The sequence below is a fragment of the Dama dama genome, chromosome 28, assembly GCF_033118175.1.
Source record: "Dama dama isolate Ldn47 chromosome 28, ASM3311817v1, whole genome shotgun sequence".
NCBI lineage: Eukaryota > Metazoa > Chordata > Mammalia > Artiodactyla > Cervidae > Dama > Dama dama.
The window spans coordinates 18,514,300-18,529,859 of NC_083708.1; the positions used below are offsets into that span (position 1 = coordinate 18,514,300).

Sequence of the window (15,560 nt, forward strand, 5' to 3'; positions counted from 1 at the left end):
TGAGTCAGTGATGCCATCCAACCATCTCATCTTCTGTTGCCCTCTTCTCCTGCTCTCAATCTTTCCCATCATCAGGGTTTTTCCAGTGAGTCAGCTCTTTGTATCAGGTGGTCAAAGTATTGGACCTTCAGCTTCACTATCACTCCTTCCAATGAATATTCAGGGTTGATTTCCTTTAGGGTTGACAGGTTTGATCTTCTTGCTGTCCAAAGGACTCTCAATAGCATCAATTCTTCAAAAGCACCACAGTTTAAAAGCATCAATTTTTCGGCGCTCAGCTCTCTTTATGGTCCGATTCTCACATCCATACATGACTACTGGAAAAACTATAGCTTTGACTAGACTGACCTTTGTCAGCGAAGTTATATCTCAGCTTCTTAATATGCTGTCTATGTTTATCATAGTTGTCTTCCAAGAAGCAAGTGTCTTTTAATTTTGTGGCTACAGTCACTATCCTCAGTGATTTTGGAGACCAAGAAAATAAAATCTGACACTGTTTCTACATTTTCCCCATGAAGTGATGGGACCAGATGCCATGATCTTCCTTTTTTGAATCTTGAGTTTTAAGCCAACTTTTTCACTTTCCTCTTTCACCTTCATCAAGAGGCTCTTCAGCTCCTCTTCACTCTCTGCCATAAGGGTGGTGTCATGTGCATATCTGAGGTTGTCGATACTTCTCCCGGCAACCTTGATTCCACTATGTGAATCATCCAGCCTGGAATTTCGCATGATGTACTCTGCATAGCAGTTAAATAAACAGGGTGACACTATACAGCCTTGATGTACTCCCAATCTGGAACCAGTCTGTTGTTCCATGTTCTGTTCTGTTTCTTCCTGACCTGCATACAGGTTTCTCAGGAGACAGGTAAGATAGTGCGGTATTCCCATTTCTTCAAGAATTTTACACAATTGCTGTGATCCACACGGAGGCAGTGGCGACAAGGGAAGAGGCTTCGCCAATATCATGGTGGAGGCGGAGGTGGGAGCAGGGTAGTGACCAGCACCGCAGGTTCCTAGTGCCATGGGGCAGGCGGCCGAGAATCACTGCATGTCCACCGCAGGGTAGCAGGGCTTGCTGGGCCTGGACAATAATGCCGAGGAGCCAGAGGAGCGGAAAGGTGGGCCATGGGGGTGGCAGATCAGCCCCAGGGTGGCCAGCCACAGCAGTGAGGCCAGGGAGCCCTCTGCTCTGGGGGGTCCTCCAACCTTGGCTCCAGTCTTCCCCAGACCCCCTTCCTGAGGACTCCGGCCGGGCCTTTGCTCAGGGCCTGGGTGGCACTTTGACAGGTGAAGGTTCACAGGCTCAATGAGGACCTGCAGTGGGACAACCAGCACACCTGGGCATGTCTTCTGTCTATGTGGAGCAGCTGAAGGGTATGTCCCTGCTGGTTAGGGCCTGGCAAAATGTGGTCCACTGGAGAAGGAAATGGCAAACCACTTCAGAATTCTTGCCTTGAGAACCCCATGAACAAAATGAAAAGGCAAAAAGATGTGACACCCAGGTCAGTAGGTGTTCCAATACGTTACTGAGGAAGAGCAGAGAAACAGCTCCATAAAGAATGAAGAGGCTGGGCTAAAGCAGAAACCTCGCTCAGCTGTGGCTGTGTCTGGTGGTGAAAGTCTGATGCTGTACAGAAGAATACTGTGTAGGAACCTGGAATGTCAGGTCTATGAATCAAGGTAAATTGGATGGGGTCAGACAGAATATGACAAGAGTGAACATCAACATTTTAGGAATCAGTAAATTAAAATGGACCAGAATGGGCAAATTTAATTCAGATGACCATCATATCTACTATTGTGGGCAAGGATCCCTTAGAAGAAATGGAGTAGCCCTCACAGTCAACAAAAGAGTTTGAAATGCAGTGCTTGGGTACAACCTCAAAAACAACAGAATGATCTCAGTTTGTTTCCAAGGCAAACCATTCAACATCACAGTGATCCAAGTCTATGCCCCAACCACTAATGACAAAGAGGCTGAGGTTGAATGATTCTATGAAGACCTACAAGACCTTCTAGAACTAACACCAATCGTCATTAAGCTTTGCTTAGCTCACAGGAAACATGCTGACCAGGGCTATCTGTGAACAACTGCAGGAAAGAAGAAATAAATACATCATATCCAGAGGCTGACTGGAAACAGGAAATGTTTGAATTTATGCCCTCCCCTTCTAGTGTAAAAGAAGCGTGAATTTTAATTTACACAAGAAGATTCTTAGGGACATGAGTCCACCATCTTCTGAGTCTGCCAGCTTTCAGAATAAAGTTGCCATCCCTTGCCCCAACAATTCGTCTCTTGATATTGGCCTGTCCTGCAGCAAGCAGTACTGGCTTGGACTTGGTCACAAATGTTGGTGAAGCCAGCCAGAAGCCTTGGTGTTCAGGACCAGCTGGCCCCAGTTGGGGAATTTTTGAGTAAGGCCCCAGCAACTGTCAGGACCACTTGTCCTGTGGATCTTCCCTTCAAAATACCCCTGTTCCAGCACTTGGCAGTCTGGGAGCTAATGAGTTCCGCACAGTAGGGTAAGTTGCTCTCATGAGTAAGGCCAAAATTTTGTGTCCTCTCTGTTTGGGTTTTTTCTGTCCCAAATAAGCCAATTATTCTCCCCTAATTTCAGCAAGGTACACTGTTACAGAGAGGAAATAGTTGCTGGACGTTTACCCAATTTACATATCAGTTTGTTTGTTTCTTTGGATGCTAGCATTTGTGTGTGCCATTTTTGTTTTGTTTGTCTTGTATTTCTGTCTTTAAAAAAAAATGGGGAATGTTTCACAATCCCTGAACAAAGTCCTCTGAGGCCCATTTTTGGATAAGTGATCTGATTACAGCTATGAACTCATGAGTGATAGGGGTTTGGGCAGGGTTATCTTGGGAGCCCGTGAACCATATACTGTCAGCCTTGCTGTGTGAATTATGTTGTTTGTGGTCTCCTATGTCACTGGCACATATAAAACTCCCAAGAAAACACTTGGGTTATTTAGGGTTTTCAGTTTCTCCTTTGGGTATTTTGTTTCATTTTGTTCTGTGCCATTTCTTCATTTATAGCCAAGTCAGTCTGGTGATATTTAAAACTTCCACTGATGTCAAATGGAGGAAAGAAACATGAGAAAAACAAAAAGCTGTTCTTGTCTGTTTCTGTTCCCAAGGGAGAAAAGAAAGATTCCCCCTTGGCTCCTAAAATCACCAAAAACCCCATCCCAGAATTGAGCCTTGTTGGTTGATTCCAGGGCAAAAAGGCACCCTTTTAATGGTTAGAGATGATCAATGGCTACTTACGGTTTTATGGTGGCTTTTGAATGGCTCTGTAGCTATTCTGCAAAGAGGTGGGGAAGAATGATGAAATCCTTTACGTACAAGCATTTGTGCCATTACTTCAGGAAAAATAAGAAGACAGTGAGGATATGTTGCTTCAGACCTTAACTCCTTCAGAGATCTGGTTATCTCAGCTTCTCTGGCTGCTATGCCACTATATCCACCCCTTCCACCACTTCCCCTTCCTATCCAAGCCCTACTCCTGACACTGGGACTCAGAGCTCCACCTTCCTTCTAGGAAGCAAGTAGAAAAGCCTGTGTTAGTTTCTGGGGCAGAGGGACCTGATCTGGCATTGCCATCTAAGACCCAGCCCAACCGGGCACCCAAGTTGGGTCAGAGCCACTCCCAAGATGGACCAGTTTCTCTTAGACTGTTACCTCACAGGGGTCCTAAATGTAAACTGCCAGTGGGCTAGGTTTCTTAGGCTTTTTTAATTGGAAAAGTTTAAACCTCCTTATAGAGAGGAGGCTCTGCATCTGAAGCCCACTTCAGATACCCATAGCTGAACCAACTTGGGGCCCCAAGGAGGGAAGAAGTCCCTTATTAGAGTTCTACTTGTTAGTACAGCTTGGCAGGGCTTTGAAAAGGGGAACCAAAGCAAAAGTGTTTGAAAAAAATCCAAGAAACTCAGAAAATTAAAAAAAAAAAATGAAGACCCCTCTGAATTTACGGAAAGGATTTATCAGACATATGTAGGTGGCTCAGATGGTAAAGTGTCTGCCTGGAATGCTGGAGACCTGGGTTCGATCCCTGGGTTGGGAAAATCCCCTAGAGAAGGAAATGGCAACCCACTCTAGTACTCTTGCCCGGAAAATTCCATGGACAGAGGAGCCTCGTAGGCTATAGTCCATGGGGTCGCCAAGAGTCAGACACGACTGAGCAACTTCACTTTCACTTTCACAGACATATGAGTGCAGATCCCGAGGCCCCTGAACATACTAGAATGGTAAATTTGACCTTTTGCGGGCTGCTAAATGCCTCAGATTATCAGTAGAAAATTGCAACAATTAGATGGTGCATTTGGAATGAACATTTTATCAGTTGGTAGATGTTGCTTTTAAAGTGTTCAAAAGGGAAGAGCAACAGAATAAAGATACTAAACAAAAAGACACTTTTCTGGCAGCATCAATGACTTCTCAGAAGCAAGTAACCCAAAAGACAGGTAGGTTAGTCACCATCAGGGAGGGAACAATGCGCTTACTACAGGGTGGAAAGTCATCAGAAAAAAAGATTGCCCTAGGCTGAAACAAAAGAAGAAAGCCAAGAGCCTCTCACAGGGAAAAAGAGACTGATGAATGAACAAGCCCTGGGGCCCCCTTGGATTTGAGGTACCCCCATTCTAATGTCCCCATAGGAACCCTGGGGACAACTGACAGTCGGGAATGAACTGATTAACTTTCTGATAGACCTCACTCTGAAACATAGTTTCTCATACGTGCCAGAATGTCCAATCACTCTTTCTGGCCAAGACCTCCTTTGTATATTAAATGCTCAAGTGATTGAATGCTCAAGTAATAGAATACACAGGTTCTTCCCTATTACAATTCCCCACTGTCAGTGATCCATCCACAATCCTGTGGGAAGAGGGATGAAGACCCCACCCTGGCTGCTTCTGCTTCCTTGCCCTTCACTGTTGTCTTGTTGCTCCCACGGTTCACCGAACCCGGGGTAGATAAGGCACGACCGGGGAAGCCGGAAGAAGACTCGAAGAGCCGTGGGGACTGCAGATGTGTTTATTCTCTCCGGGCAGCAGCTGCTGGGAGTCCTCAAGTAGTATGGTTACACTGAGACAGAACAAAAGTAGCCCATGGCCAAGTGGGCACACAGGCGCAGTGCTATAGCCATTGCATAACCATGCAAGGTCAGCAATATTGTTTACTGAACACAAGGGAAGAGTGGGTGAGGGAGTGGGGAGAGCCTAACTGACATCCCGTTGTCTAGATATTTTCCCCACAACTATCTCCCGGATTTGCTCAAACTCATGTCCATTGAGTCAGTGATGCTGACATCCAACCATCTCATTCTGTTGCCCGCTTCTCCTCCTGCCCTTTTCAGCCTATGTCCCAGCCACTAATACTGAAGAAGCTGAAGTTGAACAGTTCTATGAAGATCTACAAGACCTTCTAGAACTAACACCAAAAAAGATGTCCTTTTCATCACAGGGGACTGGAATGCAAGTCGGAAGTCAAGAGATACCTGGAATAACAGGCAAGTTTGGCTTTGCAGTACAAAATGAAGCAGGGCAAAGGCGAACAGGGTTTTGCCAAGAGAACACACTGGTCATAGCAAGCACCTTCTTCCAACAACACAAGAGATGAATCTACACGTGGACATCACCAGACGGTCAACACCGAAATCAGATTGGTTATTTTCTTTGCAGCTGAAGATGGAGAAGCTCTATACAGTCAGAAAAAACAAGACCTGGAGCTGACTGTGGCTCAGAGCACGAGCTCCTTATTACAAAACTCAGGCTTAAATTGAAGAAAGTAGGGAAAACCACTAGACCATTCAGGTATGACCTAAATCAAACCCCTTAAAATTACACAGTGCAGGTGACAGACAGACTCAAGGGATTAGATCTGGTACCCGGGGGCCTGAACAACTGTGGATGGTGGTTTATAGCACTGTACAGGAGGTGGTGACCAAAACCATCCCCAAGAAAATAAATTCAAGAAGGCAAAGTGGCTGTCTGAGGAGGCCTTACAAATAGCTGAGAAAAGAACAGAAGCCAAAGGCAAAGAAGAAAGGGAAGATTTACCCATCTGAATGCAGAGTTTCAGAGAACAGCAAGGAGAGATAAGAAGCCTTTTTAAGTGAACAGTGCAAAGAAATAAGAGGAAAACAATAGAATGGGAAAAACTAGAATCTCTTAAAAAAAAAAATTGGAGATACCAAGGGAATGTTTCATGCAAAGATGGGCTCAATAAGGGACAGAAGTAGCAAGGACCTAATAGAAGTAGAAGAGATTGGAAAAAGATGGCAAGAATACACAGAACAGGCACAAAAAAGGTCTTAATGACTGGGATAACCACGAAGGTGCAGTCACTCACCTAGAGCCAGACATCCTGGAATGTGAAGTCAAGTGGGCCTTAGGAAGCATTCCTATGAACAAAGCTAGTGATGATGGAATTCCAGCCTTGTTATTTAAATCCTAAATGATGATGCTATTAAAATCCCAAAAGATGATGTTGTGGAAGTACTGCACTCACTATGCCAGCAAATTTGGAAAACTCAGCAGTGGCCACAGGACTGGAAAAGGTGTTTTCATTCCAATCCCAAAGAAAGGCAATGCCAAAGAATGCTCAAACTACCATACGATTTCACTCATTTATAAACTATTTCCCAAATTCACAGAAAATAGAGAAACTAAATTTCTATTACTTTTAAGTAAGACATTAAAAACAATCTTACAGAAGCAAGAAACACAAGTATTTTAAGAATTTCAATTGATATAATTAAGACAAATCTTGGGTTTCCCTGGTGGCTCAGTGGTAAAGAGTCTGCCTGCCAATGCAGGAGACACAGGTTCGACCCCTGATCCAGAAAGATCCCACATGTCGTGGAGCAGCTAAGCCCGTGTGCCACGATGACTAGTGAGCCTGCATGCTAAAGGGTGGGAGCCCGAACTACAGAAGCCTGGGCACCCGGGAGCCCGTGCTCCGCCACGAGAGAAGCACCGCAACGAGAAGCCTGCACACCGCACCTGGAGAGCAGCCCCTGTTCGCCATGAAAGAAAAGCACACACAGCAATGAAGACCCAGGACAGCCATGAATACATATATAAAAATTAAAAACAAGGCAAATGTTGGACCAATTAAACTTATATGGAGTATAATGCAAGGGTACTTTTTCTAAGTGAGAACTCAGTCTGCTGTCTCAAGAAGAGACAGGTTAATCTGAAGCCCCTAAATTTCTTATGCTGGTTTACTGACTAGGTAAGTTAGCATTACTCTTACATAATATCTGGAAGAGCTAAAAACGTAAAATACATGTTCAAGTAAATTGAATCATAATTCCAACAGATGTTTTTATAACATCAGTTATGTTCTGTGGTATGTCAACTTGAACATAATCTTCAAGATCTTCAGGTGACCTAAAACTTTGGACTAATGTTAAACTAAATCAATGGATAATCATTGGGTACTTACTTGCAATGATTTGTAATCATTGAGCACCTAATTGTAAGATTCAATACCGAAATATTGCCACGCATAATTTTAAGTTCATATATATCTGCTTGTATTTACATGCTACGGAGGGGCTATCTTTCGGTCATATATGTAACGGACATGTTTATTTTTCAAATTTTAAGATTTCAAAATTATCTGTATTCGTGAGCTTTGGACTCTTAAAAAAAAAGGCTTACATATGACAGTTTTCAAGTTACTTTCAATTTTCTCTGAAATCAAAGTTATTTTGGTTAAAATTTATAATTAATATTGGTAGCTGACCAAGAACAAATAGTGACAGAAAAATACAACTGAGTACCAGAATAATGGAATGAGTTTTCCTAGGACAAAGAGCTTTGTCCTGAAGCATCTATATGCTCCAAAATGTGAAAAAGTACATTTAAGAAGAGAGAACAAGAACCAGAAAATAAAGTGTGTTAAAAATTTGACAATTTCCCTAGCTTTGATGCACTTACTCACAAGAAGGGAAGAGCTTATAAAACCTCTACTGCTAAGTACTGTCAAAACCAAACTAGAATTTGGTTTTCTGTTACAATGATCATGTTCTTAAAGAGCTTGAAAAGAGACTGAGTTGCTCTTTAACTTCTACATAATCTGCTTGGCTTTTCCATATCTCATCAGAATAATTTGCTTTGCTTTGACTTTACAATGTCCTTTTTATTAAAATGAAGACCAAAATGAAATGTTTCCACTTGTCAAAGATCTAAGTTTTCTTAAAATAGTTCTGCCTTCTATATTGAAATATTTTATTTCATTTTTTATTAAATGGGAAACCAACCACTATGCTCAGGCACAAGCGATTAAATTTCCTCAAAATCTTGTTTTTGCTTTCCAAAGATTGGATCTTAAATAGAAATTTCAGGATGCATTTTACAGTCTTTGAGATTCCTCAGAGAGCCCTTCGGAAAATCATAAACTTTTGTACTTACTACTAGTATACAAATATTTGAACTCAATTCACAATTTATGGTGTGTTACAACAGTATCATTGAAACTAAGGGTTCAGAAGATCTCGTACTTACTACAATCATGTCATGGCCACAAGACATTTGCCTGAAAGTTACACATTAAATCACATATTTAGGGACCAAACAGAAAAGCCACGATTGAGCCCTGAGTACACAAGGCAACATACACGTGAGAAATAACCGTGAACTCTGACTTGAATTCGACCTTGCACACAGTCTAACCAGTGTTTGTTTTTTTTAACTTTACAGATGAGAAAAGTGAAATTCAAAAGGTAAAATGACACAACTCCAAACCCAGTTCTTCCCATGACAATTGTGTTACCAACAATACTCTATTATCAACATGCCTAATATATTAGGCAAAAAGGTACTGAATTGAAACCTTTCCATTATTTTTCCCACCAAACAAAACCCCAAAAGAGCAATCAATATATGGTAAATATGTTAAAAGCAAAGAGATTACAAATACAAGGTTTTCTATTGCAAAGAACAGAAATTTTGAGCTCTGGCTTTTCATCTTTTTGTTCTCAAACAATGAACAAGCTTAGCCTAGAACATACAGTTGGTACTATTACAAGAGAAACTAGTAAAAAGTGGTTGCTAAAAATAAACTTTTTCAGCATGCTTCAGGAAAAGGTACCTGGAAACATTTATCTGCTTTCCTCAACTTAAAATTTTGTTTTCTACAGTCATTTAAACAAAATTTCTTAAGGAGAAATGATCACTAAAAACACAAATTATCTCATGCTTAACTGGAGTTGTCATTTATTATAGTCTTGTACTTTTTGTACTAAAATTGGGATTCTCAGGATGTCAATAAAAATGTATACCGATCTGAACAAATGTCTAGAAAAACAGCCAAAGCTTTATGAATCTCACTTCATGTAACTGCTTAACAAATGAAACAGTTTCATCATTCTTTCATTTAATTTTCCCAGAAATTTCACTTCATATTTTTGAGAAAATACTTACTATTCCTTTGAAATATGTCTCACAGCAAAGTTTGAATACTGAAGATTTACACCTAGTATGGTAACTTATTCATAGTAGTAAATCAATATAGTTGTCACATTGAAAAGCAAATACATTCCTAACCTTTGGGTTTTTTTTTGGAAATTAAATTACATTAGGGGACCCACAACCCTTTAATTAGCTAATACATTTAAACATTTTGCTAAGCAGATAAGGCACTGGGAACACTAAATGTAACAGCATTTATGTAACACCTCTTGAAATTATGTACTGAGTGCTTTTTGTGTTACAAAATAAAAATAAAAAAAAAGAAAGGAGGCTCTACAAAATAGCTTAGAAAAACAAGTTTTCTATTTATTTAAAAATAAGTTTGTAGTTACTACATTGCAGGGACAGGAATTCTTACACATACATTCTAGTTTGTATAAAAGGATTCAAAGAATTATGCTTCAAAACTAACATAGAAAGTGTCCACCTAACAGTAAAGAAAGGTCCAATCAATATGTACAAAAAGAAAGGGCGCTGCTATTCTGGTGTGAGACTGCCGTTTATAACATGGTACTTCAGGTTTCCAGAGAGAAAAACCAAAAACCTCAATAAAGCTAAATAATTAATTTCTTTTTAAAACTCTGTTACTTATTACATACAACAGATCTGCTTGTGTTTAACGCTGTTTTCTGTACAAAATAAGCATTTTAATTTGAAAATGCGTCAGTTTCAACATTAACCCTCTAGGTCAGTTACTTTTCAAAAATTGAGCTACATTCTACACGTCTAAATATCATGTGACAGGATTTAACAGTTGTCTAAAAGATCTTTAAATAAGACCCCATCTTCTTGCAGTTTTAATATGGTCCAAAAATGTAACTTTGTATTTTGTCTCAATTTATAACCTTTCATTGTGATCTATCAACACAGCACAATCTTAAAAGTAACGAGCATGTGTACATCTGCATCATAGGTGTGCGTACTATTTATCATCTCAAACCTATTTTCTTAGCTCCTTAAACGTAGAAACTCAGAGCCACCCACTATTATGTATTTGGTTTGTGCCATATAAGGTTAATTTCCTGATGATTTTATCTGCATTAAAAAAGTATTTAAACATGGAGCTATCAAAACTAAAAATAATATATATATGTATTTATAGCTCATAATATTTTCTAATTGTTTTATTACAGTGTGTACAAGGCTAGTATCTGGAGCGTCAAAAGTGGTACTTACAGTCTTCTGACTCATTGTGACCTCTTCTTGGGTATTGTACATAGTACAAAATGACTTTCCATCTGGAGTGCCTAGCTCAGTATAATTGAGAACAATAACAGCTTCTCAATAAATCTAATATTTAGTTCAAATCACTTGGAAACTTGGGACATGAGAGGAACTCAAAGAGGGAAGTAAGAAAAAGGTATATTTTTCAATTTTAGTTAGAAAATAAATTGTCACCTAAATTTAACTAAACCACTTCTCAACCTGTTTCAAAACAAACTAAAAAAACTAAATATGGGATAATTCACAGAGCATAAAAGTACTTCCCCTTTTGTGACTTTTAAAATCATGTATTTCCTGCATATATGGAGGACACTTAAAGCCCTTTTAACACTCAAGTATCTTGGTCCTTTCAACCTACTTAAAAATAAATTTCAGGTGAACAAAAACATTCAGAATAATAATTTGTCTTCATTAGGTAGAAAACAGTCAAAATTGCTTCCAGTTGACATCTGAGAGGTATATATGCATGTATAAAATGGAATGCTAGAATTAAACACTATAAACTGGAGAAGCTAATTTATATTACAAATCATATATCAAAACATGTAAATAATGCTACTATCATTATAAGCAAAAAATGTTACTTGAATACTTTTGTTAAAATGTCTGATTAATCTACTGCATTGCAGATAAGGGAGAGTTTAAAATGTTAACATACATGCTACAAGGATCTTTTGTTGATCACTGTATATTACATAATTCATTTCCAAGTGATACTAGATTCAACCAAACTTCGTGTCTCAGATGTGACCTAAGCAAGCTCACAAATACTCTGCACATTTATCTAAATAAATTTAAAGAGGAAGATCATTTTGTTACAATACAAATAGCCTTCAAATTTGTGATGTTGTGCAATAATAAAAACAATGAAAACAAGGCCAAATCTTTAGCTCATGAATATATGCAGAAAATGGTTCAATGCCATAATAGTTGACTGAAAAGAATACAATTTTTTAAAAAGTGTATGTCTACTGCCCAGAGTTATCAGACTATAATCAGGCTGTTTAATCTGCTCATACACAACATTCTCTAATTTTATAACATTTCACTGGAACTCGAGAATGTTGGGGTCAAAGGAGAGAATATTAGGGTTAGGTACTTAAAAATGCAAAAACTGATTCACATTTTCTAAGAATGTAACCAAAAGCTGTATTCTGAAACTTTGAATAAACTTAGTATTCTTTTATTGCTCATCTAAGACAACTGCCAACATTTCCTTTGACCTATAAACAATATATACCTGGTGTTAACAGACTCAAAGAAGAGATTTTTCTAGCGGTCAAACAGAACAAGACTATGGTGATGACTTAAATTTCTCAATTCAACTTTTGCAGTGTATAGTAGCTAAATTATAAAAATATAAAATCTAGATATATCTGGTTATTACTAATACATTTTAAGTGTTTCAATTACAAAGAAGCTGATCCAAGTCATTTTTGCCTAGGAAACCAGTGTTTAATAATATGCAAATAAGGTGGTAAGTATATAGTGCCTTTAGAATGTATTTAGAATAATACATTTACTTCTTGCAGGTAAGATGGTAAATACTCGTTTTTTTGCTCAAGTGTTAGAACTAATACACCCTACGAGCAGTAAATTTCACTCTTGAGACTGTGTACGCTCTTCCTTTCTTTGTACACACTTTAAAACTATACACATATTTTTTACAAAAATGGATTTTATAGCCTTATTTTCTAATACAATGCAGATACCATCAGGAAATTGCATGTTTCAAATAGATTGCCTTCAAAAGCAACAAATTAATGACTTAAATTTCAAACATACACACTATTATATTCAATAATGGTGTAACCGAGAGACTCGTTTCACTATACAACCAAGCCATCCATTTCTGCATTATGAAGAGTTTAACTACTGAACTTTAATTATATAGTTAAATATATTTGTTAGAAAAAAATAAATATACAAAAAACCTGAAAATTTTGAAATTATTTTCAACTGCAAAATCACAGCAATCCAGTTAAGATCTGGAAAATGGTTTACTTAATTTCACAGGAGGATTTCTGTACAAATTTAGTTACAAACAATCTAAAAAGCCCAAATGCATGACTTTCCATTCTTTTTCAAGACATAATCAACTGACAGCTAACATTTATCCCTACCAGAAATATTACAGAAAGAATTATGTAATGTATTTTGCCAAGGTTCAATTAAAGACTTTATTCTTCTACACCAGGGCCATGCTGATACATATTTTCCCCATCCTCACTTTTTAAAAATGTAGTATCTGAAAATTTTGGTTACATTTTTGTACCATACCAGTCCTCAGAAAATACTACATTCTTTAAACTTTTAAAAAAATGGACAATAATCTTTAAACAATAGAAATGGTATTTATGTTGGTTTTTAAGGTATAAAATAACTAACTGTACCATAAACAAATAAATAACTGCTTTCCTTTTCCATAGCAGTACATATAGCAATACATTCTCCTAAGTCATATAGTTATCATTTACAATAGACAACTTAATTTTACTAATGATGCAAAAAATAATAGAATACAAGGCACAATCATTAAATGGAATTTTTCTTTAGGGTGTATATTGACATACCAGCGTGAAGGATACCGTAAAAAGTGCAGAAAAAACACAATGTGCAATGAGACCACTGTATAAAACATGATTGCATAAAAAGTGATTTGGCCTATTTTTAAACCTTTAATAATTGAAAATAACCAATCTTCCCCTTAAAATTAAACTATAAAGTATGACATTTTAAAATTATTTTTATTCTACCACTATCTAAAAAATCCTGATAAAAGAATTTATACCTGGGTAATAGCATATAAGTATGTGTTTGTATATATATTCAATTATACCCATTTGTCAATATATACACATACACACACAGACACATTTCTTTGTAAGTCATTTTAGCCTATTAGATATGTCTAAAGTTTAGAAATGACATTAATCCAGATTAACAAGTAAACATCAAATCCCATACCTTTTTCCTGTTATTTTCCTTGAATCCTTTAACCACTTAAACATTTTCTCTAAAACATCTCTGTCAAAGGACCCACCAGTGCATTATTTTCTACTATTAGTACCAAAAAAAGATACATCTCAGCGTAACTCTTTAATAACTTGCTCTTTAGAATAATATATAGCCTTTCCAATATTGAAAAAGTGTATGCTGTCCTGACAGTCAAAAACAGGCTTTCCACTGCACTGATTCTCAGTCTTTGGCACAATAAACAGAGATTGAGTGATTGACATAAGAATCAAGGTCTGAAAAATTAGACAGTCAAATGTTTTCCAATGTGGATATGTTTCCTTTTCATCAGTACATTTTTCTCTTAAGTTTGGCAGAAATGGAATACAGCAAAAGCCTCTTCTAGATTCTCTGTAGATGAACATTCTATAATTAAAATTAAACTTTTCAGGGTATCAAATGGTGGGAATTTTAAATTTATCTTTAGAGGAAACACAATTCTTAATTCACTGCTACTCTGGTTAACACCTGTCCTCCTAGGGGCAAGACTTCTGTATAAACAGAAATGTACCTGGCTTGGTCAAAAATAATTCATTTTAACATAAAATGCTCTGTCACTAAGGAATATTATATGCTCCTTAAGAGTGTAGCAGAATGTCTTTTCCAGAAAAAATTGGGAGTTCATTATAGAGCCTCAATTTCTTTTGCTTTGAACAGTAAATGAAATGAATGTTGAAATGCATAACCTATCTAAGGGCAATAAATAGCAAACATTTAAAATATATATGTATATATTTATATATATATATATTCATTTAAAGAAGTGAAGTGTCTTGTAAGTTTGTTTGTTTTTTTTGCAAATCAAATCATAACATTCCCATATCCGTCATAGCAGCAAGGAAGCAGAAGCCTTAGTTCTACATACTCCTTAACTGTACCTGCTTTATAGACTTTGAAGTAAAATATTTTGGTGCAAGTTACCACCCAATTAAATTAGCTTTTGCTTTTTCAGTCAACTTTCGGACTCGTCCTCTACTAGAGGTTCCAAAAGTCAAAGAAGTGTCTTCAAACAACAGCTGCCTTTGCTCCTCTTCAGAGTCATCCTCGTTATAGAAGGCTGTCCTTCGACCTTGATTTCTAGTTCTCATGTGAGGTTCAGAGCCTTTAAGTTCCTCAAATTCCTCTTCCTCATCCATGGGATCATCTGTCTTTTTCCGGTTACTTCTCCTTAGCATTTTAACACCTGTAGGAACTATGAGATCTGAGTCTAGCTTCTGTGTCTTCATCTTCCTTTTGGGTTTTCTGCCTCCGCGACTCTTTTTCTGTAACAAATCCTCCTTTACAATATTAGTTTCAGAAAGAAAACTGCAGGTTGAGGAAGGAACTACTTCATCTCTGATGGGATGCACGCTATTTTGCTCCGCATCTTCAGGCTTTGTGTACTGGAGTTTTTTGGGCTTCCGGCCCCTCTTCTTGTGCGTCACTTCACCGCTGCTGTTATTAACTTCCACCTTAGGTTTCCTCCCAGGCCCCCTCTTCACAAGCTTAGCCGGCTGCCCTCCATGGCCGTTGACTTGAATGCTTCCAGGTACAAGAGCATTGTTTCTACAGTCAGCTGAAAGGGAACAACAGTGCACTTAACATATGAATTGCTTCTTCTCTGACCCTCACACTAGTCAGTAAGTCCACTGCTATATTTACACATAATGATAGAATACTAGTTTGAGAAAAAGAACTGACGAAAAGCTAATAGCTTAATGATATTATTGAACTTCTATTTAAAACTCACAGAGGAGACACATCCTTAATGAAGTCACTGATGACTTGACAAGAGAGAAATGAAAATCAGCAAATAAATTACCTAAATTAACACTGCAAATTATGATAAA

The 15,560-nt window shown here is 37.9% G+C and overlaps 1 protein-coding gene across 3 annotated transcripts in view; it reads right to left on the minus strand.

Moving 5' to 3' along the window:
* Positions 1–9,773: 9,773 nt before the first annotated feature.
* PHIP (pleckstrin homology domain interacting protein) overlaps positions 9,774–15,560 on the minus strand; it is a 120,648-nt gene continuing 114,861 nt past the window's right edge. For all 3 annotated transcript variants that reach the window (XM_061131782.1, XM_061131783.1, XM_061131781.1), the window contains one exon: positions 9,774–15,286. In XM_061131782.1, the coding sequence (XP_060987765.1) occupies positions 14,649–15,286 (638 nt within the window). In that variant the 3' untranslated portion in view covers positions 9,774–14,648. The remainder of the gene's footprint in view (positions 15,287–15,560) is intronic.